The 25181-nt window shown below is 40.4% G+C and overlaps 2 protein-coding genes across 3 annotated transcripts; one reads left to right on the top strand and one right to left on the bottom strand.

The window, feature by feature from the left end:
• Positions 1 to 11225: 11225 nt before the first annotated feature.
• On the bottom strand, positions 11226 to 23766 carry ttc14 (tetratricopeptide repeat domain 14). 2 transcript variants are annotated; one of them, XM_078946078.1, is made up of 14 exons: positions 23646 to 23766; positions 23112 to 23292; positions 22403 to 22530; positions 21951 to 22150; positions 21147 to 21231; positions 20548 to 20677; positions 16706 to 16861; positions 16222 to 16293; positions 15932 to 16051; positions 14553 to 14675; positions 13808 to 13925; positions 12798 to 12904; positions 12400 to 12668; positions 11226 to 12312 (listed from the first exon to the last, which is right to left on the bottom strand). In XM_078946078.1, exons 2-14 carry the CDS (start codon positions 23243 to 23245, stop codon positions 11714 to 11716), a joined length of 2241 nt encoding a protein of 746 aa, XP_078802204.1. In that variant the 5' UTR covers positions 23246 to 23292; positions 23646 to 23766; the 3' UTR covers positions 11226 to 11713. The 2 variants fall into 2 exon arrangements, with proteins under 2 accessions (XP_078802204.1, XP_004068142.1); XM_004068094.4 differs by having other exon boundaries at positions 11226 to 12668.
• On the top strand, positions 16948 to 20491 carry LOC144991899 (uncharacterized). Its single transcript, XM_078946077.1, has one exon. The coding sequence runs from the start codon at positions 17175 to 17177 to the stop codon at positions 20295 to 20297; it is 3123 nt and encodes a 1040-aa protein (XP_078802203.1). The 5' UTR covers positions 16948 to 17174; the 3' UTR covers positions 20298 to 20491.
• Positions 23767 to 25181: the final 1415 nt, after the last annotated feature.

A 25181-nucleotide genomic window follows, 5' to 3' on the forward strand; every position in this document is an offset into this window, starting at 1 on the left:
AAGACGATTTTTGCCTTCTTAATTTTTTTATTTTTTTTTTACATACAGTGCATTTTTTTTTCTCACAGGGTATCAAACCTCCTTTCCTTGCAGAAAAAAATATATGCACTAGCACTAATTTTTTTTAAGCAGAGGAATCCCCCCTCTGGTTTCTGCTGAAGTGAGATTTAGCTGCAGAGACTGTGCCGGTTCCAGAAATTCAAACCTCATACCGTTCTAGGCTGGGCTTATCCTAAGCTTGTTAGTATGTGTGATGCTGGGACAGATAGGGACCTCTACATTACCATAACGCTGCTGAATTAACTATGATCTTCCACTGCACAGGGGAGAAAAAAACTGGACCACAGAAGTTTGGCAATATGCTGTGCAGGACATTCTGATAACATGCAATAATAAATGTTTATAATCTACTTAGTGGAGAGCCAGGGTTCAAATATGTTTCTATATTAGGCTTATTAAGACTCCCAAAGATTTTTCGTACCACCATCACGATTGCTGGGGAAAATATGCAGACCAAACCAGAAGTGGGAATAAAAAAAAAGAAAAGGTTTAAAAGAATTAATTAAAACAGAGATATGAGATGATTTGTTTCTTAAACAGAAACCCTGTCAATCAAGGCTGCAGCAAAACAAAAACGCAAAAAAAAAAAGGGAAAAGAAAAGTTTGCGCTCATACAATACAAAAAGCAATTGTTTTCTGTGGATTATGTTATATTTGGTACTGTTTTAAATTTGCATATTTAGATTGAATCACACAAACAAAACATGTTCTCATTCAAAAATATAAATTTAAACTTCAATAAATGCTTATATTAAAATGATTGTATACTGTTCCAGTTCTGTGCTGAATCATAGGGTGCTGAGCCAAGTTTTTAAAAGCTCTGGAACCAAGGAAATGTAAAATAAATTTGAATGTACGTCAAAAACATAAGCTACATTCTAAAAAGTAGTACCACCCTACTACAATACACTGCATAAACAGGCCACTTGTTTTGGTTTTAGCACAAATATTAAAGGGTGTAATTGCTTTTATTTCATTTTAAATATGCAGCAGAAAGCAGAGAATTATTGTAGACATTTTCTATTCCGCCTGCATCCTGTTTTGGCTAAAAATGATAAATGTGCAAATGTCAAACTGCATAAAAATGTACCAAAGAGTCCAATGTTTGCTCACATTCATGTAAATGAACAATCCAAACCACTGCAGTCACTGTTCCCCCCTCTGACCTCCAGTCTTAATCTGGCTTCTTCGAGAATGTTTCTGCTCAAATACCAAAAGTCCTCGACATATCCGAGACGCATTAGACGATACACTCCTAAAGCATTCTTATTATACTGCTCGTCTTATTTTGATAAACAGTAATTTGGTGTCATGGGGGGACAGTAAAGACTGAATGGGACTTGTCTGTCTATCTGCCTCTCTGCCATTCACACCCTTTCTCTCCTGGGTTAAGACTCCCCTCTCTTCCTCTATGTTGACACATATACATATCACACACCAGGATTAGTATGATGGTGACTGTAACAAACCTCTCTTTAAAAAAAAAAAAGAAGAGAAAGAGAATAAAAGGGGGAAGCGTGGTATTTTATAGTGGAGGTGCCCAGCCAGAAAATAGCATACTTAGACAACAATAGCATGGTAAGTACCTTAGCAAAGGATCAGCGCTGGCAGAGTGAAACACATTACAAAACAATGGCTGACTGCCTGCCTGCTTGGCTGCTTGGCTGGCTGTCAGGAGCTGTGGAGCTGCCATGCTGTTATTTGTCAGAGGGGAGAAAAGAGACACACATCATCATCATCTCGCTCTTCATCACCGTAAACACTGGTGTGAATGACTGGTCACAGAGAGCCTAATCCGGCCTGCACACACTGTGATCCCCCTCTGCAGAGTCTGGCGTTGGACGGCGCTCCTCGGCACGACAATGCAGATGTGCAGATTTTACAGTGGGAAATACAGATGACGTGGGAACGTTGGGACCAAATTCCGACCTCTAATTTGTGTATAATAACAAAACACTAACAAAAATCTGTGACAATTCCTGCTTATCAATCACCAGGCTCCCATCACTTTGTTGCAGCATCCATAATGTCATCAATAAGAGTTATTTTGGAGAAAACAGATCAGATTAATATGATACAAAAAAAAGTAAATATTATCATCTAAAACCTAAAAAATATTAATTAATTAAATATTGATTGCTTCAAACGTACCCTTTAGTCTAAAACCTATGGAAACGGTTAAACTACTGTAAATCAACAAAAATGTGAAACACAAAAAAAATCCTAATTTTAAATAAAAGAAAAATAATCCTGCATCTGAAATAAATGTGTTAAACCTCCATATCATGCGTTCAAAATTACACATTTACATTCCAATATTTTGATAGGATCTGAAACAGGAAGTCGAATACATTGTGGTTTTATTATTGGGCCAATAATGAGTTGAGATTGTTTAATGCCAGTTAAAAGAAAAAAAAGGGCTTCTCTAAAGACGCAGGGGTGGAGGGGTGTTACTAATGATATAAGAGCAAACGTTGGAGCATCTCCTGGAAATCTGGCACAAATCCTAATGTCGCTCCTGTCCTTTTTTAATGCAAACCAAATGAGCTGGCACTGTAATAAGAAGCTTCCCAGAATTAGTTTCCGTTTGCAGAAAATTGCACACAAAAAAAAGACCCGGTACCTTTATCTATGAATTTCACTCCAGCATAAGCAAAAAAAAAAAAAAAAAGGAGAAAAGAGGGTGAGACCCTCCCCTAACATTATTTGGATGACGTGCCATCAGTAGCAGCAGCAAGAAATAACATTGTGCAAATTCTATGCATGTTAATGATAAATAGGAATCCACCTGCTCACAGATAAAATGAGTTTAATTTCTCCCCCCCACCCATGCACATGTGCCTGCCTGGCCTTTTAGAAATTACTTATGCACAGCTATTATTAAAATAGGGCCAGAGCAAATGAGAAAGGAGCGCTATCTCTGGAGAGAGTGGCTGGGTTTAGACTGCTGCTTCCAGGACTCTCCTCTTCACACAGTCAGCGTTTCTTCCTCACGCGCGTGCATGCACGCAGCAAACACACACTGAAAGCCTGTGCACATGCACTTCGCCTCCCCTTTGTGGGCAGCTCTGACCCCCATATTTACAAAATTAACCCAAATCCTTCTGGAATTGTAATGGAATTTGCTGGCTTTTTTGGGAGAACTTGTGATTTGTGCGAGTCTCAGTGTGGATGTGAATATTTTAAAAAGTCTATCAGTGAGAGGAAGTGTAACTTCACTGTTAGGAGGAAGGTTTCAACGGGGCACTACAATGTGCTTGCATCTCCAGAGTAGCTGCTTGTCAAATATCAGTAATAAGTGTTGACTGGACTATATATGCACGTGCAGACAAAGGCAGAGGGAGGGGAAAAAATTGGGAAAAGGCATGGAGGAAAGTGTAAAAGAGGTCAGAATAGGAGTGTTGCTGTTCAAAGGGCTCTCTATAGTCTCCGCCACCCCTGCTCCATTAGTAAATCAACAGATTCCTCTCATCTCTCACTCTGGCCTTGAACACTTTCAGAGCATTCATCCTTTTTTATCCGCGCAGGTTGAAGGATGTTCTGATGGCCAGCTGCACAACCTCTCTCCTACCTGAACCCTTGCCTTCTCGGATTCAATAATGACTGTGAGAGAAGGGAAGAAGAAAAAACCATGAACAAAACTCATTATGGTAAGGGGGGAAAAAAGAAATTGGAAGTGCACCGAGCACTCAAAGGTGACATCCTGACATTGTAGGAAATTAAAAACTGCCTCGTCTGGAAACATTAGAGCATTCACCTGTCGAAACGGAACACGGACGACGGCATCTTTATAAGCTTCCTGCCTTTTAAAATTCAATTAAGGACAATGCGTGTAAAAGTAAAAGCATGCAAATGTTCCAGTAGCCTTTGGAAGAAATGAGCAAACTTTAATTTTATCAGGCTTTGAGGAAGAGCAGATGATGCTTATAAAAATGGCGCATGCACTTGTTTGCATTTAGTCATGGGACGCCCCGCTGTGAGTGTGCTTTCTAATAACTACTCACTGGGAGGGAAAACAGCCCCTGGGGGGGTATGTTAAGGCTTTAATAAATGAGGTTACTTCTACTTCACACACTCTCAGGGCAGCAATTATGTCAAAACAGTTGTTACTGGAAGGAATATTTCTTTCCTCTGAGAATGGCTCCTCCTGCTCTTTCAGGAGCTCAAATTACCATGTGGCCTTGACGGTTTTTTCACCATTTATTCTGTGCTATAATTTACAAATACAATTGTTATTATTATAGCGTGAGAACAGTAAAGAATGCATATTATTGGGTGGACAAACGTCAGTGTGTGATGCGTACAGCAAAATCCAGGATATATATGTTTTCTACTTATGCAGCAGTTTATCAAATAATGTCCCTTCATGGCATCCAAAAGTCTGAATCTAGTGTAGTAATTTGATTTTGCTTGAACTAGATACTGTTCTTATATTGAATATTAAAAATGATGTTACCATTTATGATATGTGGCCTAATTACTGCAGATTTATAAAAAAAAAATTGTGTCAAATTTAAGAGAAATACAGGAATAAATAAGACTGTTCCTCTATTTATTTTGGTCTTGTTTGCAAAGCTTTCTCCTCTTGGGATGATGGCACAAAATGAACATTTCTAGTCACATCTTTCAAGTTTAATCACTGAAGTTAAAAATCTTAATTTCTAGTGCTTAGAGCTGTTAGTGAAGAAAGCAGAGGCTGATGAATGTAGAGCAGTTTCGTGTTGGGCTGGAGATTTTATTTTAATTGAATCAAACTTATATTCATAACATTTTCTGTTAACGTATTCTCGTATATTTTTTTAATCCAAATGAAAAAAATATTTAGTTTTAGATGATAGAATCTATGACTTTACAAATGTAAATTCCAACTTTGTTTAGTTTAAGTCTTTCCTTATGTGAAAACAGGTTTTTATGACTAAACAAAATCAGTTCTAGAATTGGAAAGTTGCCTATTGAAGCCAAATCATGCCGGTTGTGAAACAAGATCAAATAATGACCTAGTGAAATCAAATCAAATGGTATCGTCTGAATTATTTATAGTCTTCCTCAGGAGCCAAATCAAGAGTCAGCTGGGCATTAAAGCATCCTATTCGTCATTTTACTCCCATTGCTTACATTTTATAAATAACTTAACCAAATTTGTGAGTGTCAGTGTGGGAAAGAAAAAATGCGCTCCACAAAATCCTTTTGCTTTATGGGCTGTTGTGCAGATTAACCCTTAAAGAAGCCCTAAGATCATCAAATGCTTTGCAAAAGAGTCCAAAGCATAAATGCCTTAATAGCACAGGTCTACATAACTGGGCTTTTTTCCCCCCCAAAAAATAAAAATATAAAGAATACATATTGCCACAAAATTCTAAGAATCTGTATGACAAAAAAGTTTGGGGGAAAAAAGGACAATTATTACTTAAAAATTTAAATTTAGTGCTACATTGACAGGCTACTTGTCATTCTTGATTTACTCTTTTATTCTCATAGCATATTGATTTTATTTTTGATCACAAATCCAACGTTTTTGTCATTTTCTGATAAGTCAGACACTGGACGACTTTGGACTAGACTTTATTTTTTGTTGCCCAAAAACAAATGTTCTCGCCACTTTTCTCTGATCGAACAGTCCCAATCTCCCCATCTGCTCCTTGAGGCCAGCCTGCAAACCGAAACCAGCCCTTTAAGGAGGGAGCTTGCTCAACTCTGTTCGGCAGGATTAACATAACAGGGCAGTTTTTTCATCATTTATTGAATCACAGCAGCCCGAGAAAAGAAGGAGTTCTAGAAATTGTAAATATAAGAAAATGTTTCTCTGGAGGAACTTTGAGTCCCTGCAGAGTGTTTTGACAGCTCAGAGGCGAAGGCCCACGACAGCGACGGAGCTGAGAGCTCGAGTGAATGGCAGCCGAAGACCGTACACCTTTAAATTCCTCATTACCCACTAACACATGGACACCACGTCCACTCCTATTCCATTACTTGCTCATCTGTATTGTCATGCTCCGGGAATTCAATGTAGTGCCTTTTATTGTAGAAAATGAAAAATGTCTTTTTCCGCTTCTCTCCCCCTGTCTCCTTTCCTCCTCTAACACTAATTTAAAATGTCTCATCTCCCTCTGCGTGTTCAACAGTCTGATTGCCTCAGTGCTGAAGAAAGAGGTCTAAGAGGAGGAATCCCCTTCTCTTTGTAAAAGGAGTCCAGGTGGGAGCAGAGGAGGGGGGCTGAATGGAAGCTGTGAGAATCTGCAGCTTCATCAGAGTCGGTCAAGCAGGGAAAAAAAGAAGAAAAAAATCTGCTACTGCTGACCTCCACAACTAGTTCACAGACCTGAACCTTCAAGGACTGCAGGTCCACTTCTCCTTTTTCTCCCTGCAGTGGTCATCATGTCTCATCCTTCTCCTCCTCCTCACCTTGCCCTTTCTTTCTTTTCTTTCTTTTGCTGAGCTTACTGTAACAATGCAGGATCAGGATATAACTTCCCAGAGAATGGAAGTCCTTCAAGTATGCAGAGAAGGACAATTGCAGGTTTATGGGCCCTGTCAAATAAATGTAAAAGCTGTATTTTGTTTGTTTTAATTTTTCAGAGGGAAAAAAAACTCATTTACAAAAAATGTAGAAGCTGGAGAAGTTTGCCCCACCACGGTAAATCCTTTAATTTATTTAAAAAAAAAATACTTTTTCTGTATTTTGTATGTAAATAAAAAAGCATGGATTAACTTCACTGAAGTCACTTAAGTACTTCATCACTTTTCTTTTTTAAGGAAGCCACAGAAAGTTTCCAAACATTTGTTTTAGGAGGTGATCTGGTGACTCGCTTTGGCTAAACCACTGTCTGGTTATCGGCAAACTTATAGGGCACGGTGCAAAAGCCCAAACATTTATCCAGGTGTGGTTTTTTTTTGTTGCTGTTGAAGAAAAATAACTATATATATATATATATATATATATATATATATATATATATATATATATATATATATATATATGGGACAAAGTAACATGACTTTGGTTGTTTACCTGCCAATCAAAAAAATAAATAAATAAATAACCTAAAAATAAATCAATTTTTAAATAACCTCCTAAAGAACACACAAATTTGAGCTCAACTAAATTTAAAACAACTGAATTAAATAACATAAAAATGAAAAACCTACAAGCCCGCTAGCTACAGTTTTCACAAATAGAAACAAAGCAATAAACCTAAAAAAGGTTTTTGACACCTGGTTGTTCATTTATTGTGGAAATTGCTGTCACAAGTCTTAAGAGTAATTTTTTTTTGAGAACACATTTGAAAAACTGCCTGGTTTGTATAAAATTGGTAAAGGAAAGTGGGGTTTGGGTTAAAATACACACACAGGGACTTGGAACCAACACCAAACAATCTTCTTCAGTAGAAATCTGCTGATCATCAGCTTACTGTAAGCAAAGAAAAACAAGAGTGTCTCATTTTATCGCAATAAGTCATTTTTTTTTTACCTTTCTTTCTCCAGTTTTTAAAACAAAAATAACTACTTTTAGTGGAATAGTTAGAAAATCCTTTTTTTTTTTTTTACAAAAAAAATCTTGCACTAGTTCAAAGAGCTACACTCCCCCCAAGTGGCTAAAGGTAAAACTGCAGCACTGGAGCATTGATATTGTGGTCGTGTTTTCGGAGGGTTCTTGGTGTTTGATTATTCTGATTGATCAATTTGCTGGACAGCTCCAAAATTGCTCACCATTTTGCTAGGTTGTTTAAGTTTGAGTGAGAGAATGTAAACAGATGGATTTTGGGAAGTAGGGACAGGCTTACTCCACGCCAACTGTCCCATTCATAACTTAGAAGCAAATTTCTAATGAACTCCTGCTGCCCTGCACAAACTATGTTATAGAAAACAACAGTTTTTATTTTGGCCAAAAGCAGCATTATCATAATTAAAAGAAGGCTTTTACAATAATTCAAAAGATGATTGGAGTGTGACTTTAAAATTTGGCTTCAAATGATTAAAATGTTCTTGTTTTATTGGTTTTAAAACAGTTAGTGAAGATCAAAATTCAGCTTTTGTTCTCTTCAGGACAAAAGGTCAGTGACGGCTTTTACCAAACACCTTCAATGACTCTTCATAGGGGTAACACACACTTACCATTTATTTTAGTCAATATTTTATGATATTAAGATGTCAGGCATCCAAGATAAGAAGCAGAACGCTGTTTGTGTGGCATTAAAATGAAGAAGTCTCTTCTCCGCCTGCATTAGTGCTTAATCTGTCCTAACAAGATAGACCGGAATGTGGAGCTTCTCCAGAGCATTGCTGATGATGGGAACAGTAATGATGGAGGAGGAGAGGGAGGCTGCTAAGCCTGGAGAAAGCTACTTTGGCTTGAGGCGATGCACGGTTGGGCGCACAGTCACTGATGTGTGTGTCCAGTTATTAAATCAAAGGGGTGACACCAAGAAGCTTAAACCACCAATAAGCCTAAAGGACATTGGATTTTATACATTTAAGTTGTTGAGTGAAGCCGTGTGTTCGCCAACATTAGGTTTTTTTTTTTTTTGATGCTCAAGTTTACGTTTTGATTTCCAATCCACTGACAGAGATGCACTGCAAAGTATTTTATATGTTTATATATAGTCATTCACAAGCCAGCTCAATGGCAAAAATAAGACCCAGGCAATAAACAGCTACACACTGCCAGTTATCAGATACCCTGCAGGAATAATAAGATGGCCAAAGGAAGAGATACAGACCACGGATGTTAAAACACGAAAGCTCCTCACCATGCATGGAGGGTTCCATCCCAAATCCAGCACCCTGAGACTGTATGCTAGCCGCAAGGAAGGAGGCCGAGGACTAGTGAGCGTAGAAGCCACTATCCAGGATGAAACATCCAAGATGCATGAGTACATCAAGCTCAAGGCCCCAAATGACAGTGTGCTCAGTGAATGTCTCAGGCAATGGAGAGCAGAGGATACAGTGCTGGAGGACAGATCCTCATGGGAGGACAAACCCCTGCATGGGATGTACCACCGGACCATAACTGAAGTGGCTGATATCAAGAAGTCCTACCAATGGCTAGAAAGGGCTGGCCTACAGGACAGCACCGAAGCGCTCATCCTGGCAGCCCAGGAACAAGCCCTGAGCACCAGAGCAATAGAGGCTCAGATCTACCACACCAGACAAGACCCAAGGTGTAGGCTGTGCAAAGAAGCACCTGAAACAATCCAGCACATAACTGCAGGATGTAAGATGCTGGCAGGGAAAGCATACATGGAGCGCCACAATCAAGTGGCTGGAATAATATACAGGAACATGTGTGCAGAATATGAACTGGAAACCCCAAGGTCAAAATGGGAAACACCTCCGAAGGTGGTAGAGAATGAGAGGGCAAAGATCCTGTGGGACTTCCAGATCCAGACTGATAGAATGGTAATGGCGAACCAACCAGACATTGTATTGGTGGATAAAGAACAGAGGAAAGCCGTTGTGGTGGATGTGGCAGTGCCAAGCGATGGAAACATCAGGAAGAAGGAACATGAGAAACTGGAGAAATACCAGGGACTCAGAGAAGAACTGGAGAAAGCCTGGAAAGTGAAGGTGACAGTGGAGCCTGTGGTAATTGGAGCACTTGGGGCAGTAACCCCCAAGCTGGAGGAGTGGCTACAACAGATACCTGGAAAGACCTCAGACCTCTCAGTCCAGAAAAGCGCAGTGCTAGGAACAGCTAAGATACTGCGTAGGACCCTCAAGCTCCCAGGCCTCTGGTAGAGGACCCGAGCTTGGAGGAGAAACCACCCGCGGAGGGTGAGAGGGGCGTTTTTTTTTATACCAGACATACCAGGTTTGAAGTCTTTTGAACTTATCTTTGCTTTACATATTTGCAGGCTTTTCTCAAAATCAGCACAGTCGAGATTTTTTTGTCTCACTGAGAGCTAATAAAAACGCCTTTTGGTCCGTACTCTTGAAAGTAAAAAAAAAAAAAAAAATTGATTTGAAACCAAAAAAAACAAAAACTTGAATTGCACTATATTTTCTAATTAAGTTTTAGGGATGTTATTTTAATGTCTAAAAAGATGTTGAAAAGTTAGTCTGGCATTTATAGTTGCTATTTTTGGAAGCAACTATTTTGATTGAAGTTCTAAGAATAGATGCTAGTTTTAGATTTTGGGAGGATTTAAGATGGGCCAACAAGAGTATTCTTATTTTGTTCACAAATCAGTTACTTCCACTTACTTGTAGTTTTTTGTCACTCTAATCAAAATGAACAATAATTAGGTAGATAAAAACTCAAGAAACATGAACTGTTTGCTTAGGACTAGCAGAAACGACTTGTTGGGCTGTATTACATTCAGTGTTTAGTTATTCTATTTAACAGCTTTTTAAAGCCAATTTCCTCCTTTTTAATGCTTGTGTGGAACTCAACGTTTCTATATTTTGATACCTTATTTTCAGATTTCTTAAGTAAAAACGACTTGCTGCTTGAACAGATAATTTGACCACATTCTGGTGATTTTCTTTTAAAAATTAGTGTTCTTTTCCTATGTTTAGGCTACGTCCTTTTGCAGCGTGAACATAGGTTGATTTTTTTTAAAGCAACAAAACTTGACAAAAGTAAACATATTTTAGGCTGTGGATACTGAATTTCAGGTTTCAGTCATTTTCTTGCATTATATTTCTACCCCTTTTGTTTAAGCCATTTCCTGAAGTGTTCTCTCAGTATGAATTTAGTTAAAAATAAAATCTCTGTCAAACAGCTAACCTGTTCATTTAATGCGAACCTCTTTAAAAAAGTCAAATATTGTTTAAGAGATTTCTAGATAAAACTATTGTGTATAAAATGTTTAACATGCCCATTCATATAGTAATTACAGTGTTTTGCCAGTAGAGGGCGTTATGGGCTCAACAAAACATTTTGTATAAATTTACCGTAATTGAATGCTTTCACCTTGTAGTTGCATTTATCCTAACATTGAAGCAATTTCATCAATTGTTTTCCTAATATGAGTCCTGAATGTCTACGTTGATGTTAATTTATACACAAATTGAATTTTTAAGAGTATTTCTATACAAAGAAACATGTAAATGAAGTTTTATTTTTAAAGTTTACTTTTTGGACTCTGAAGTGTAAAAACTAATGGTCTGCTTGTAAATCGGTGATTACTAAGTCTACTGTATAAAAATCACCAGGATTCCAATGATAGAGTTTCCAAAATGGTTTATTAGGCAATCTCACAGGAAATCACTACAGCTGGATATTTACACCGTGCTAACCTGATCTGCAAAGCTGAGATGCTGAAGATATTTTAACAAACCAGAGAGACTCCACATCATGGCACACAGAAAAAAAAGGCAGGTTTCTTTAAGACTACTTGTTCCAAAGACTGGGGCCAGCTTTTGTAAACGATAACGTGCGTGTGATTTCAGACTTGTAAAAGGGCTTCATGAGCTTTATTTCTTCTAATAATGTCCTTGCATTTCAATTCATTCGGAAGCGATGGGATTGAATGTCATTTCAGGTAAAAAAAAAAGCTGCAGGCTTTGACATTTTTTAATAAACTTCTCAGGAATTTCCCATGTTTAAAGAAAATGTATCTAACCCAACACTGTGGATGACAACAAATGGAGACATGGACTGATTTGGCGATTTGTCCTGACAACAGCGCAAAGGTTTCTGTAACGCTTGCTTTTATTTTGGAACTTTGGCTTGACTCCCTTTTTTTTTCTCAAACTGTGCGATCTGGTTAAAGATCTCCAGCAGGTTTGCGGGGAGCTCTTTTTTTGGCCCCGTCCCACTCTGTCCGTTCTGACTGCCGGCGTTGACCTTCCCCCAACCCGACGTGTGGCCCTCGACCTCTGATCTTTCCTTTCCAGCTTCCTTCTCTCTTTTTACCGGCTCTTCTTCTTTCTTCCCTCTGTTCTCGTACCTACCGCCGTCGAAGGAGTTTCTCGAGGACGAGTCCTGGCTCATTCTTCTTTCCAACTGTTTGGAAGCGGAGCACGAGTTTCCAGAATATTCCGGTAGGAAACTGGATTTGCGGGAGTGCTCCACCTCGGCTGATGAGCTGGATGACTTCCGTGCTTGATTTTCCTCAAAGCTGCTTCTCCTCTGTGATTCGCTGTCTTTCCTGTAATCGTCCCTCCCTCTTTCTATGCTTAATTTCCTTTCTCTGCTCCTCCCTCTCCCCTGTGGGCTTCTGCTCTGCTCGTCTGTCCTCGTCCTCCTCTCCGCTCCATCCCTTCTTTTGGTTTCTCTGCGTGAGGAGTCAGAGTCGTCCTCCTCTGAAGCTGCGGAGACGGAATTCAACAGACCACCCTTTCTAGCTTCTCTGTCCCTCCCCGCTACCTCGTCCTCCCCTCCGAACATCAGCCCACCTGTCTGGTTAAGAAAAGTGGCGGAAGTGTTGGGGGGCTCGGGGTAGCACTCCGCTTCCTCGTCCTCCTTCTCCTTCCTGTCCTCCTCGCTCTTCCTGCTTTCCCTGGAGGAGATCCTGCGGTGTCGCTTGCTTCCGCGCTCCGACTTTCTTCGCCTCTTTTTTTTCTTCTTGGACCTCTTACGCGACGAGGACGAGCGTGAGGAGGAGCATCTAGAAGAGGAAGAGGACGGGGAGGAAGAGGTCGCCCGCTTCTTCTTCTTCTTCATTCTATGAGCAAAAGAGCCAGCGGGAAGTGGTTCAATTCAACAGCTGTTTTCCTCAACGGTGATGGAACGATGAAGAAAGTGGATTTTTTTATTTACTGAAGGTGTACTCTTGAAAGACGAGTGGACGTACCTCTTCTCCTCTTTTAAGATCTTACGCAATTTCTCAGCGCTGGTCTGGCTGCTCTTAGGTTTGACCTGTTCCTTAGCGAGTGCTTCTTCTCGCAGGCGGATCGATTTCTTTACAGTCGACAAGCAGGCAAACGCCCATTTTTAAAGCATTTTTACCCCAAAAATATCCACAAATACACAGAAAGCAACATTCATTTAGTCAATTCACAAAATGCATCCAAAATATGGAGATCAAAGTGGAAAATTAAGAGTTTAAAGAGATTAAAAAACAGCCTCAAATAGAAACACATTACATAATATATATATATATGTGTACATATATATATATATACATGTATATAAAAAGAGGTGGCACATTTACCACGAGGGTAAAAAGGAATGATCATCAAGCCAGATAGTTTTCAGAGGTGCAATCAAAGCACAGATAAGTCCACATTACCGTATTTGTGGCAGGTACCCGGCACACACCCGTGTCCGGAGAGGGAGCAGTCGTTTACATTGTGCAGTTGGTGGTTTTCACACCCAGAGGGGCAGGGGGACGAGGCCGTGGCAGCCAGCGGGGTCAAAGGCCAGGGTGCAAGAGTCACAGACACACTTCCATCAGTCTTACAAACCACACCGTAGGAGAAAAGATATTCATCTTCACAGCAGGGAAACCGCGCCCAACATCTAATCTGCATTTGTGCATTTTTTTTTTGGGGTCCGAAAAACTCGACCCACAGCAGACGGAGCCCTGTCTGACACTACTGAAGCTTTTCAACAGTTTTGGCCATAAGGATTTTAATTTTACATTTTCATTTTGTAAACTGTAAAAAAGATTTGATCCATATTTATTCAGTACATCTCCAGCATCACCCTAAATACAGATGTGGTGTTATCACTGCATTTTTAGCTGCTGCTATGAAGATAAACATTCTAAAACTTCTCAGTTTTTTTTCCCTGCATTGTTTGAACCTGAGTCACATCAGGAAGGAGCCACATTCTTGCAGCCTGTTTGGGCTTCTTGCTCACCTGTATCAGGTCGCTGATGTTATGCAGAGCCTCCTTCGCCTCAGGGTTTGAGTCGTCCAGGGACAGCGCTCTCCGATAGATTCCCTCCGCTGTCACCAGTTTTTCTTGTTCTTCGAGCCTTAAGATTAAAAGAAAGAAGAACAAAAGGGAATCCGTTTGAAAGTAAAAGCAGTTGCTGAAATTCTTTTAAGATGTTCCTGTTTTGACTTCTCTTCCTGGAAAGTTGACGTGCAGTTTAGACAGAAAAGCCGAAGGAGCAATTTTGAGAAGTTTCAGGAAATAAATGACATTTTTTGCAGTTTTTCTGGAATCCGCTTTGGTTTCAACCAATTCACGTCAAAATCATTCCAAACACAAAACTAACAAATGTTCAGCTAATTAATTAATCATAACATAAATTGTCTTTTTTTTCATATTTTAACTGTCCTGATAATTTTGCTGAAATCTCTGTTTACTTTTGAAGATGTGAGGCTTGCGCGGGTTTAAATATTGCATCTGATTTTCCTCAATGTTGGGAATTTGCACATCATGTTCTTATCGACAGACATCACATTTTATAGAACAGGATAAACAGTTCAAAAGTTTCCTCTGTGGATTTCAACCTGAATGCAGACGCAGGATTGAACATGCGTCCAAGAGATAAAAATACACTAAACTTAATTAACTAAACAGGTTCGTAATGGGTTTGAAGACAGCCATGGCTCCCGACTTTTACACACACTGCAGTCCCCCCACACACACGTACTGTTTTCCTCTCTCCACCAGCGTCTGGCAGAGGTACTTCCTGGCGTTGCGGTGATCTGGACAGTTTTCCAGAGCCAGTTCAAAGTCTGATATCGCCTTCAGGATGCTGCCTTTGTTTGCATACCTACAAACAAAACAACTATTTAGGTGGATTTCTATACAGCAACCAGAAATAATTAGATTTTTACGGCATTTCTTTACTTTCACAATAAATGTCTTAATTACAAATATATGTATTTGGTGGGATTCTAACATGAACTACAGAGCTAGTATGACATGACTTATTATTTGTTTTTTTCCTTATTACTGTAAGCTTGAAAAAAAAAGTCAAAACAAAAAGTAACAACTTGAAATGATAATTTTGCAACTCAAAGTTTGTCTGTAAAAGAAGAAAAAATTCTCTAAAATTTACAAAATGTCAAGTAAAGCATTGTGCAATAAAATAGGAGTGGAAGCACTTTTTAGGGCTAACAATGAAATTGGTATTCTATAGAACAATTTTCCAACCATATCAGTTTGAACGATGGATCAGAAAACATTCTGCTTTGGATTTTTAGGTTATTTTTTACAATAAAGCCTTGAAGAATTTAAAAGTTTAGATTTCATATTTTATTGTATGTATTGTAATCTAATGTATTAGATCACTTTCTTTATTCTTTTATTTTGAAATGGTATTCCAGTACATGTATATATATTTAACAAACAATGACCCTTTGGGGCTTGGTGTAAAGCGATATTCGTCAAATCTGACACTAAGAGTCCAGTTCAGCTTCCATGGGTGTTTGGAGTTTAACAGGATTTAATCATAATATTCTAATTTTCTAAAAACAAAGTCTGGGGTTTTCAATACTAGTAAACTCCACGCGTTAAAATACTTCAAAAAGTCTTTATATAATTCTATGTGGAATGATTCTATATGAAATAAATGTTTCACTTTTTGAGATAACAGAAATATTTACCTTTTTTAGGACATTCAGTTTTTATTTTAACTACATATTTTTTATGTGTGTATATAAGAGTAAATACAAACTGGATTCCAAATGTTTCCCCACATTTCAACATTTCAATAAACTCATTAGGTGCATTGGTAACCCTGTTAAAACTTTATTTATATCAATAATATCGGGCCAATATTTTAAGGACCAAACAGCAGCTGATTAACTTCCTTCAAACTGAATGATTTAAAGGGAATATTTAGCAATATTTATAAACTGATTTTAGATGATTCACATCCTGTAAAGGACAAAAATAAAATAAACAGAGCATAATTAAGTAATTACTCAAGGAGCTTATTCATTTGATGTGTAGATTTTACAAACTTGACATTTTTTCTGTCAACAATTTTAAAAATGAACTGTTGCAGCTTAAAAAAACCCTCACAGAGCTCCTCTTGCCACTAGCGCTTCCACATTGCTCGTGTCAATTTCCAAGGCTTTGTTGTATTCATTCATGGCCTCGACATGACGGCCATGTTTGAAGTGGTCCACGCCTGCTCGAACACTGAGATGAAGCACAACGAAAAACTATCAGTTCATGTTTGGAAAAAAAACACCAGAAGATAACTGAAGCAGAAATACAGGTACTGGAATGTGACGACGTTTTTATCATCAATGATAATAAAACGCCACTCTAAGCCTTTCCTTTAATCAAAGTTCAGAGTTTAGTCTTACCACTTTAAAGCCCAGGATGCAGACTGCTTCTTCCTGATTGCAGAAGCAAAATCGTCCTCTTGAAAAAGTTTACTGCAAAAAACAAACAAACAGGAAGTCAATTAATTTTACAGGATTCTTTCACCTAAAAGTTAAAAAGAAACCGAAGGTTTACTAGTAAAATAAGGTCATTTAAGCATAGCAAAATATGAAAACCTTTAGTGAAAGAGGAATATGGGCTCCAAAAACATCTCTTAACAATTATGTGTGACATAAGACCCCTGCAGAAATCTGGTTAGAGGCAAAATGTGGCTCAAAAATCATCAGCTCTTTTTGTTCTTTTTAGGCCATAAACTGAGTTGCCTCATACAAACGAGACAACACTTATTCCAATGTAAATATCAGAAAGTCGAAACCTGACTTGTAGCTGCTTTAGTCGAGTACTATTTTATCAAACACAATATGAAGCAGGAGAATCTTTGATTTTAAAACAGAGCAGAATTACCTTTGCAGTCCTCGCATCATTGAAGGTGGATGCCTGTCGCTAATGCCTACTTTCTCCAGCAGGTATTCCACTACAGAGGGGTTCTGGTAACCATGGCAACTTTTCAAAATACATTCATATGTTTCTCTGGAGTCCGCAGCAGCACGAACACTCCGACTAAAGCAGAGGACAGAAAGCATTTTTTTTAGTTCCACTGTAAAAATTATTCTTTTGGAACCTTGTTATGGTAACATCTTCTCCTTGGCGCTGCCCCGTGCGGCTGCCTGTAGTAGCAGCTCCCGGCTTCTTTGTCTTTTTCTCTTTCCTATGTGTTTCCTATGTGTTTATGTACGTTTAGTCACTTTTTGTTTTTGTGTTTGCACCAAGCTTGCTTTTTTTATTACTACCAGCATAGCACACCACTGAAGATTTCTGGATACTTTTCCCTTTTTTCCGTCCTTTTCTCGCCCTCGGGGGCCTGGACTAACTCATGGCCCCCCGCAGCCAAGCTGATAAGGCTCCCTGCATAGCTTACACACGCGATCAGCTGTTGGCGCTAAATAATCCACCTACCTTCAAAACTGGAGAGAAACTCTTACTCCCGGAGGAACTGAGGAGGAGACGACGAGGGTGCAAAGCAGGAGTTAAACGACGGATGAAGAGGAGGCGATTTAAACCCTGCGTCCCCGCGATCATCACCGGGAACGTCAGATCCCTGCCTAATAAGATGGATGAACTGGGGGCTCTCGTACGGACCCAGCGGGAGTATCGAGAGGCCAGTGTCATGTGTTTCACTGAAACGTGGCTTCACGAACTGACACCGGACGCAAACGTGACGATCACGGGCTTCCATACAGTGCGAGCGGACCGAGACACCGCCGCGAGCGGCAAGAAGAAAGGAGGGGGGCTTGCTTTACTCGTAAACAAAAGGTGGTGCAAACCGGAGCACATCCACGTCAAGGAACGTGTGTGCAATCCCGATGTGGAGCTCCTTGCCATCGGACTTCGCCCATACTACTTGCCAAGGGAATTTACAAACGTGATCGCCATCAACGTCTATATTCCTCCGACCGGCAAAGCAGACGCGGCCTGTGACGTCATCCACTCAGTCACTGCCAACCTGCATACTAAACACCCTGGTGCCTTCTTCTTCATCACAGGGGATTTTAACCATGCCTGCCTCTCCTCCACTCTTCCCACATTCCATCAATACATCCAGTGCACAACAAGGGACAAAAAGACTTTAGACTTACTGTATGCTAATGTCACCAACGCATACACATCCACTGCACTTCCCCCACTGGGCAAGTCTGACCACAACCTGGTCCTGCTCTCCCCATCATACATACCGGTGGTCAAACAGAAACAAGTCACTGTGAGGAATATTACAAAGTGGTCTGACGGTGCCACGGAAAGCCTGCAGGATGCCCTGGAAACCACAGACTGGTCCGTTCTGTATGAAAGTCATGGTGACGATCTGGATGGACTAACAGACTGTGTCTCGGACTACATCAAATTCTGCACGGAAAACTCCATCCCGTCCAAGAGGGTGCGATGTTACCCGAACAACAAACCCTGGGTTACACGTGAACTGAAGGCCCTTCTAAATGAAAAGAAAAGGGCCTTCATGGCTGGGGACCGCGTGGAGCTCACTAGAGTTCAGAAGGAGCTGAAACGCAGCCTGAAGGAGTGTAAAGACGCCTACGGAAGGAAGCTGGAGGAGAGACTACAGAGAAACCAGACCAGGGATGTGTGGAGTGGGATGAGAGCAATCACTGGCCTTCAGAGGAAGGGAAAACCTGCAGCCGAAGGAAATGTGGATCGAGCCAACGAGCTGAACAATTTCTTCAATAGGTTTGATTCCTGCTCCCCCTCCCCCAGCTGTCCCCTTACTCCTCTTCTGAGTGATCAACGGTCTTCCTCCCACCTTCCAGGGCCATTAACACATCAGCTTCCCCCACCTCCCTCCCCCAGCTGCCCTGCACGGCATTCAAACCAGTTTTTAAACAGGTCTGACACCAGCTCCCCCTCCCTCATCAATCCACCCATTTATCCTCTGAACGACCACTGGACACCGTCCACTCATCTTCCAGGGCCATCATCATCATCATTAGCACCTCTAAAATCCCCACCCCCCTCCCCACAGCTGACATCCTTCACAGACCCAAAAACAAGCTCCACCACCCCCTCCTCCCAAAATGGCCTTCTCATCACATCCACTCAGGTGAGGAGGGAGCTGGAGAGGCTCAACCAGCGTAAGGCTGCTGGACCTGATGGCATCAGTCCCCGGGTACTCAAAAACTGTTCCAGCCAGCTATGTGGTGTACTTCAGCATCTGTACAACCTGAGCCTTAACCTTCAGAGGATCCCAGTGCTGTGGAAGACTTCCTGCCTTGTCCCTGTGCCAAAGAAAAACCATCCAGAGTCGCCTAGTGACTACAGGCCTATAGCACTGACCTCCCATGTTATGAAGGTCATGGAGCGGCTGGTGCTGTCACATCTCAGACCCCTGGTGAGCCCTTTCCAAGACCCACTGCAGTTTGCATACCAACCCAAGGTGGGAGTGGAGGATGCACTGCTATACCTGCTGCAGAGAGCATACTCCTCCCTGGAAAAGCCTAACACCACAGTGAGGATCATGTTCTTTGACTTTTCTTCAGCCTTCAATACCATCCAGCCGAGACTGATGAGGGAGAAGTTAGAGAAGATGCAGGTGGATGCCCCCCTGGTCTCATGGATTGAGGACTACCTGACAGGCCGACCTCAGTTTGTGAGACTGCAGAGCTGTGTGTCTGACACCCTGACAAGCAACACTGGAGCCCCTCAGGGAACCGTGCTGTCCCCCTTCCTATTCACCACATACACAGCTGACTTCCAGTACCACTCTGAGCTCTGTCACCTCCAGAAGTACTCTGATGACACAGCTGTAGTCGGGTGTGTGAAAGATGGATGGGAGGAGGAGTACAGGAGCCTCGTGGAGCGCTTCGTCAGGTGGTCTGGGGAAAATTACCTGCAGCTAAATGTGGCCAAGACTAAAGAGATGGTGATAGATTTTAGCAGGAGAAAGTCTTCGCCTCCCCCAGTCTGTATCGGTGGGACGGATGTGGAAGTTGTCTCGTCCTACAAGTTCCTGGGAGTACATCTAGACGATAAACTGGACTGGTCCACAAACACCGAGGCCGTCTACAAGAAGGGCACGAGCAGACTTTACTTCCTGAGGAGACTCAGGTCCTTCAATGTTTGCAGCAGGATGCTTTACATGTTCTACCAGTCTGTCATGGCAAGCACCATCTTCTTTGCTGCAGTGTGCTGGGGTGCTGGCATCAAAGCAAAAGACGCCAACAGACTGAATAAACTCATTAGGAAAGCAGGGTCTGTCATTGGCCTCAAGCCTGCCAAGCTGGAAGAGGTGGTTGGGGACAGACTACTGGCTAAACTGGGGACCATCATGGACAATCCTTCCCATCCCCTCTTCAGGGAGGTGGACAACCTGAGAAGCAGTTTCAGTGGCAGGATCATACACCCTCGCTGTGCCAGAGAACGATACAGGAAGTCATTCCTGCCATCAGCCATTAGACTCCACAACTCATCTGGCAGACTCGGATGTACATGAAAATTCTAGTTTCTAGTCACAGACTACACTTTTCAAATTGTATTTTACTCAATTTTTGTCCTGTTCTACTCTCTGTATTTTTTGTGTCTGTGTTTGTCTTTACCCCCCCCCCCCTCCCCCCCTTTTTCCCTAGTGCTGCTACTGCAACTAAATTTCCCCTCGGGGATTAATAAAGTTCTTCTTGAATTCTTGAATTCTTGAATTCTTGTAACAATGTTCCCAAATTATCTTGTCCTTTATTGATTATTACCTGTAGTGTATAGGCATCTCTTCTTGGGTAATAACACCCAGTTTGATGTGCTTCAAGGCAGGGCAGAGAGAGCCCTGTTGAAGTGACACAGTGATTTTTTCCTGGTAGCGATCGATGTCTTTCACTCCAGCTGCAGAGCGGCAAATGCACAAAGTCTATTTAAGGGTTTAGACCATCGTGGAACGTTAGAACAGACAAACAGAACCATCAACAATCTGATTTGGGCTGCACGATATGAAGAAAACTTGCGATATGCAATATTAGTGATCAATATTGCGATGACGATATAACTTAAGATACACGAACAAATTGTAAAACAACCAAAAACATCATTTCGTTTTCACTGCAGCAGTTTAATTTAAATAAGTTAACCCGCGTCTGCATAGGAGGCAGACATCTAACATAAAAGAGCTCCATCTGATTGGTCAAATGCATAAATAGATTTATCTGATATGCTAAATACTTCAAGCTGCCATGAGAATTTTTTAGCACATTTAAGAGAACCATTTAATGCTATTTTCACTGTATTTTGCGATATGGGTATTGCACAGCTTTATATTGAAATAACGATAAATTTGCAATTTATTGTTCAGGCCTACCTCTGATGAAGTCTCCAATCTGATAATAGGACAACGGATCGTCATGGCTGCCACTGGAGGGAATTTCTCTCACGTGGCAAAGAGCCTGCAGTTTAAGAGGAAAACAGTCAACAAAGACGGGCATGGGTTGAAGATGTGGAATCATAATGTACTGAAAATGAGTCATGATCACTTCGCAGAATAGTAAAGCTTGAAAGACAAATGGGATTTACTGGTGTCACTGATGAAGAACTCAGTATATCCTATTTGGGTTTTGGCTAAGTGGTTAGAAACAAACAAATCCCTGATAACTTCAAAAAGGAAATTCTCCAAAGATTATTACTTTTTCTTGTTGCTCTAGTCCTAGCAGACCGAGGATGCAAACTAACTTTTAGCGTTGCTGGTAGATGTGAAGCCTATGGCTTACAATGCAAGGTCTCCACACTCGCATGTGTTATTCTGACTCAAGGTTAAAGGTCTCTTTAGAGTGAAACTGTCACTCAAATTCCACACCTGCATTTGGTTTGTTGTCATACTGGGAAAAGATGCTTGTTTGAACACTAAATAAGCCCCAAATGAGTACAGACCAGGAAAAAAAAAACCCAGCTGGTCTATCCAGTCCTCTGACTTTCATATGCAGTAGTGTGAACTAGTGCTCATCTCCATTCTGGTTTTGTTTTTTGTTTGCCACACTTGAATGTGTCGGATCAAGTTTCTTCACATTCACACTGTTGGCTCTTTTTTCATAACGTAAAGCACTTTGGTGACTTCCTTCCTTGGGTTTACTTCTACAATCCCAAAGCCCTGTTTTCAATGTTGACCAACCGACAGCTCCAAGTCCACGATGTCTCTCTTTAGACCCCCGGCCATGCAGATCAGAGTGAGAAAGAAGCCGTATTCTCGAATGTTGTTGATCCTTCCAACCACTACGTCTCCTTTCTCCAGGTCCCTGTAGATCATGGATCTTCTCTCCTCAAATGACAATTCCATGAATAACTCCAGTGGTGGCATGGTGGCATAGGGCTCTATGGAAAGTTTACAGACAATCAGGAATGTGTAAAATATTTTACCTACACTTTTCTGTCCTTTTACTATAAGTAGTTACACAACTCGAAGTTGATCCTTTTCCGAAATTTCATTTCACTTCATTATGATCCCAATATATCAAAAATCTTTTAAAAAAAATACAGTTTAGTTCTCTCAAGAAACACTTCACAGGTTGTTTCTGTGATCTATTTTAGATTTCAATAGTCAGGGATACGATTAAATGAGCACACCTGCAGCCTCCTCTTCCTCGTGATCCTGTTCTTGAGGGGTGGCGGTCCTCCATGCAGGGCTAAACAGAATGTCAGCTTTTCTGGCAATGAATTGCTCCACCAGTGAGCTGCCTTTCTCTGTCACCTTCCTACAGAGAAAAAAGAGAAGGCTTTTTTTTACCTTCAAACTTGATGTTAGCTTGTAAGAAAGAAACTCATGTTGCACAAATGCAATGAACTTTGCATCTTCCAAGGATGGAATGTGTGTGAAGCCTCTCACAGATTTTACATGTTTTTTTTAAGGCGGAAAAAAATGACAGACCCTTTTCTTTTTTTGGAGGGTTTTTGTGTGGAATGTAAAATGAGCCATCACTTATCGGAGAGATTTATCATTTGTTTCAAAGATCTTGGTCAAGAAACGTTTTCTGCTCACAGCAACAGTCTGCGTGGAAATCTAGCTCTAATGGAGAGGCTGATCATCAGTCTTAAAATACAATTTAGTACTTTCAAAATGTGCCCAAAAAAAAATATAGACGTTAGAAACCCAGGCTTGATGGCTATTTCCAGCCTATTTCATAGCAAGTCTCTGATCTTCTTTTGAGCTTTAGGTTGGAAAATGAATCAAGTACCCTCCCATCATGACGTTGGCCTTCACACCAAAAGAACAATCCGACTTCCCCCCCAAAAAAGCACAAAACACTTCAACAATTCTTCTATGCGAAGACAATACCTTTCATTTGTAGCTATGCCTAGGTCCGATACCACAGCTTGGAAATCTGGATTTTCGGTTTGTTCACATTTAAGTTTACTGAACAGTGACTCTCCATGATACACGAGGCACTGCCTCAACAAATCTCTGTCCATCCTCTCTTCTGTCACATACTTTTAAACCCAAAACACATTTTCAGCCGCTGGGGGAACAAAACAAACAAACAAACAAACAAACAAAAAGTCATTAATTAAAAACAAACACAATAAGTTCAGGTTAAACGCAAATTCTAAAAGGTTATTAAATAATTGGTTTGCAAAATGTTGATTTAAAAATTATAATTCTCTTTTATAAAGAACAGACTAAGAAAATCTTATGAGAAAATTCTAGGATTGCCTAACTTTGTATTGCGTTTCCTGCTAATAAATAAGCTAACAACAAAACAATAAGGCTAACGTTGATTACGCATCATTCAAAAATACAGCATAAACGATACTATATTGATGATTTAAATCGCTGCAATAATTTTACAACAAGAAACACGGACGCAAATACCGTATATATTTTTTTAGGTTTTAGGACACAAGTTCACTGATGTATCCGAAGGTGGCTAACTGCACGGGAGGAATACGCAGGCGCAAAGAGTGTCACACTCAAAAGCTTCCCTAGAAACAAATAACTACTAGGAACTATTGAGATCCCTGAAATAATCGGGGGTTACAAACGACATCGACGGACGATCACTATTCTCAAAAGTTTATCTTTGGCGATAAAGAAAAAGTGAAAAGTGAAATCTTTGTGAAAAGATCTATGTTTCCAACTCAAGAATTTTTGAACATGTGGGGGTGAACAGAGGTTACATTATTCTTTTTATTATGCAAAATTACAGGGATTACATTAGGTTCTTTAATGCATTTAATGGATTCTATGCATGTATATTGTATTGCAGAAATATGCTTGATTCCTGCCTTCAGTAACACATAATTTGTCCCGAGATCAGCAGTAGGCCTGTTTTTGACTTTTGATCTCTGTTTTCTCTGTACTGGAGTGTTTAAATGAAGCCACGACACCTGCAATGCAGTCTAGAGTAAAACACACCATTCTGATGACGTATCTTGTATGTTTTCATTTTCCCTTACTGAATAAAAAAAAAAGGCTTTTTGCCTTGAGGACAGAGAGAGCAGACAGCCAAAAAGCCTAACAAGTCGTGTTTTTCCACCTCTCCCCTTTTGCAAAAGGTTACAAAATGCATGCAAACTCTTGTGTGTATTTACATTTCCTAACTGCACATTTCTTTTTTAGACGTTCTGAACCATCAAAAACTGCGAATGCTGGACGGTAAGGCAACAATTAATGTGTTGAATGACTAAAATACTAGACCCTGCCGTGTAATGAAATTACACACGACAAAAAAAACTTTGATAAGCCCATGAAAAATGCTGTGAATTACATTATAATTTAGGTTACATTGCACCATTAGGCAGTACAGGTTATGGCTCATCACTGATTTGATGCTAGGACATGCAGATTGTTGTAATAACTTGCACAGAAAATAAAAATGATATTGTAGCGACCTGGGAGTTAGCCCCTAAGACTCATGGGAAGTGAGGAATCTTGGGTGAAAACCATGAGTGACAGGACTGGGAGCAGAAGTGAGGTCCATGCTGTTTGGCTGTTTGAGGACTTTCCTCAAAGTTCTTGGAAACCAATCACAATCAAGCATTCGTACACACAGTTTTCAGAAAGTGCTGGGGGGCCGCAGATTACTGAATATTTGACATGAGCTTGGGCCGGCGAAAATGTGAGCGGCCAGTGAGCTAGACTCAGACATGCCTGACCTAAATGGTATGAGAAGACCTTGTTAACATGGTTTTTAGAACGTTTTTTAGAAAAAGACAGTACTTTTGATGTGCAAATATAAACTATAATCCATGAACTAACTGAATACAATGATGATCTTCTGTCAACCTTTCCACAGGACTTCTTTTCAGGATGTTGTCTTCCTTTTTGACAGCTTGCTGTAAAACTTTTTTGTTGTCTAATGTAGCTGCTTGATAATTCTTTTGATACTATGTAAATTGCATTCTTTTG

This window comes from Oryzias latipes, chromosome 4 (assembly GCF_053564925.1).
Source record: "Oryzias latipes strain Hd-rR chromosome 4, Olatipes_Hd-rR_3.1".
Lineage (NCBI taxonomy): Eukaryota > Metazoa > Chordata > Actinopteri > Beloniformes > Adrianichthyidae > Oryzias > Oryzias latipes.

Excerpts from the sequence above, each read along its gene's own strand:
- LOC144991899 (XM_078946077.1), top strand. The coding sequence starts at position 17,175 with ATGGCCCCCCGCAGCCAAGCTGATAAGGCTCCCTGCATAGCTTACACA.
- ttc14 (XM_004068094.4), bottom strand. The coding sequence starts at position 23,245 with ATGGACAGAGATTTGTTGAGGCAGTGCCTCGTGTATCATGGAGAGTCA. Across the intron at positions 22,531-23,111 it reads GGCATAGCTACAAATGAAAG|GAAGGTGACAGAGAAAGGCA; the intron begins GTATTGTCTTCG and ends TTTTCTCTGTAG. Across the intron at positions 20,678-21,146 it reads GATTGGAGACTTCATCAGAG|CTGGAGTGAAAGACATCGAT; the intron begins GTAGGCCTGAAC and ends GCCGCTCTGCAG.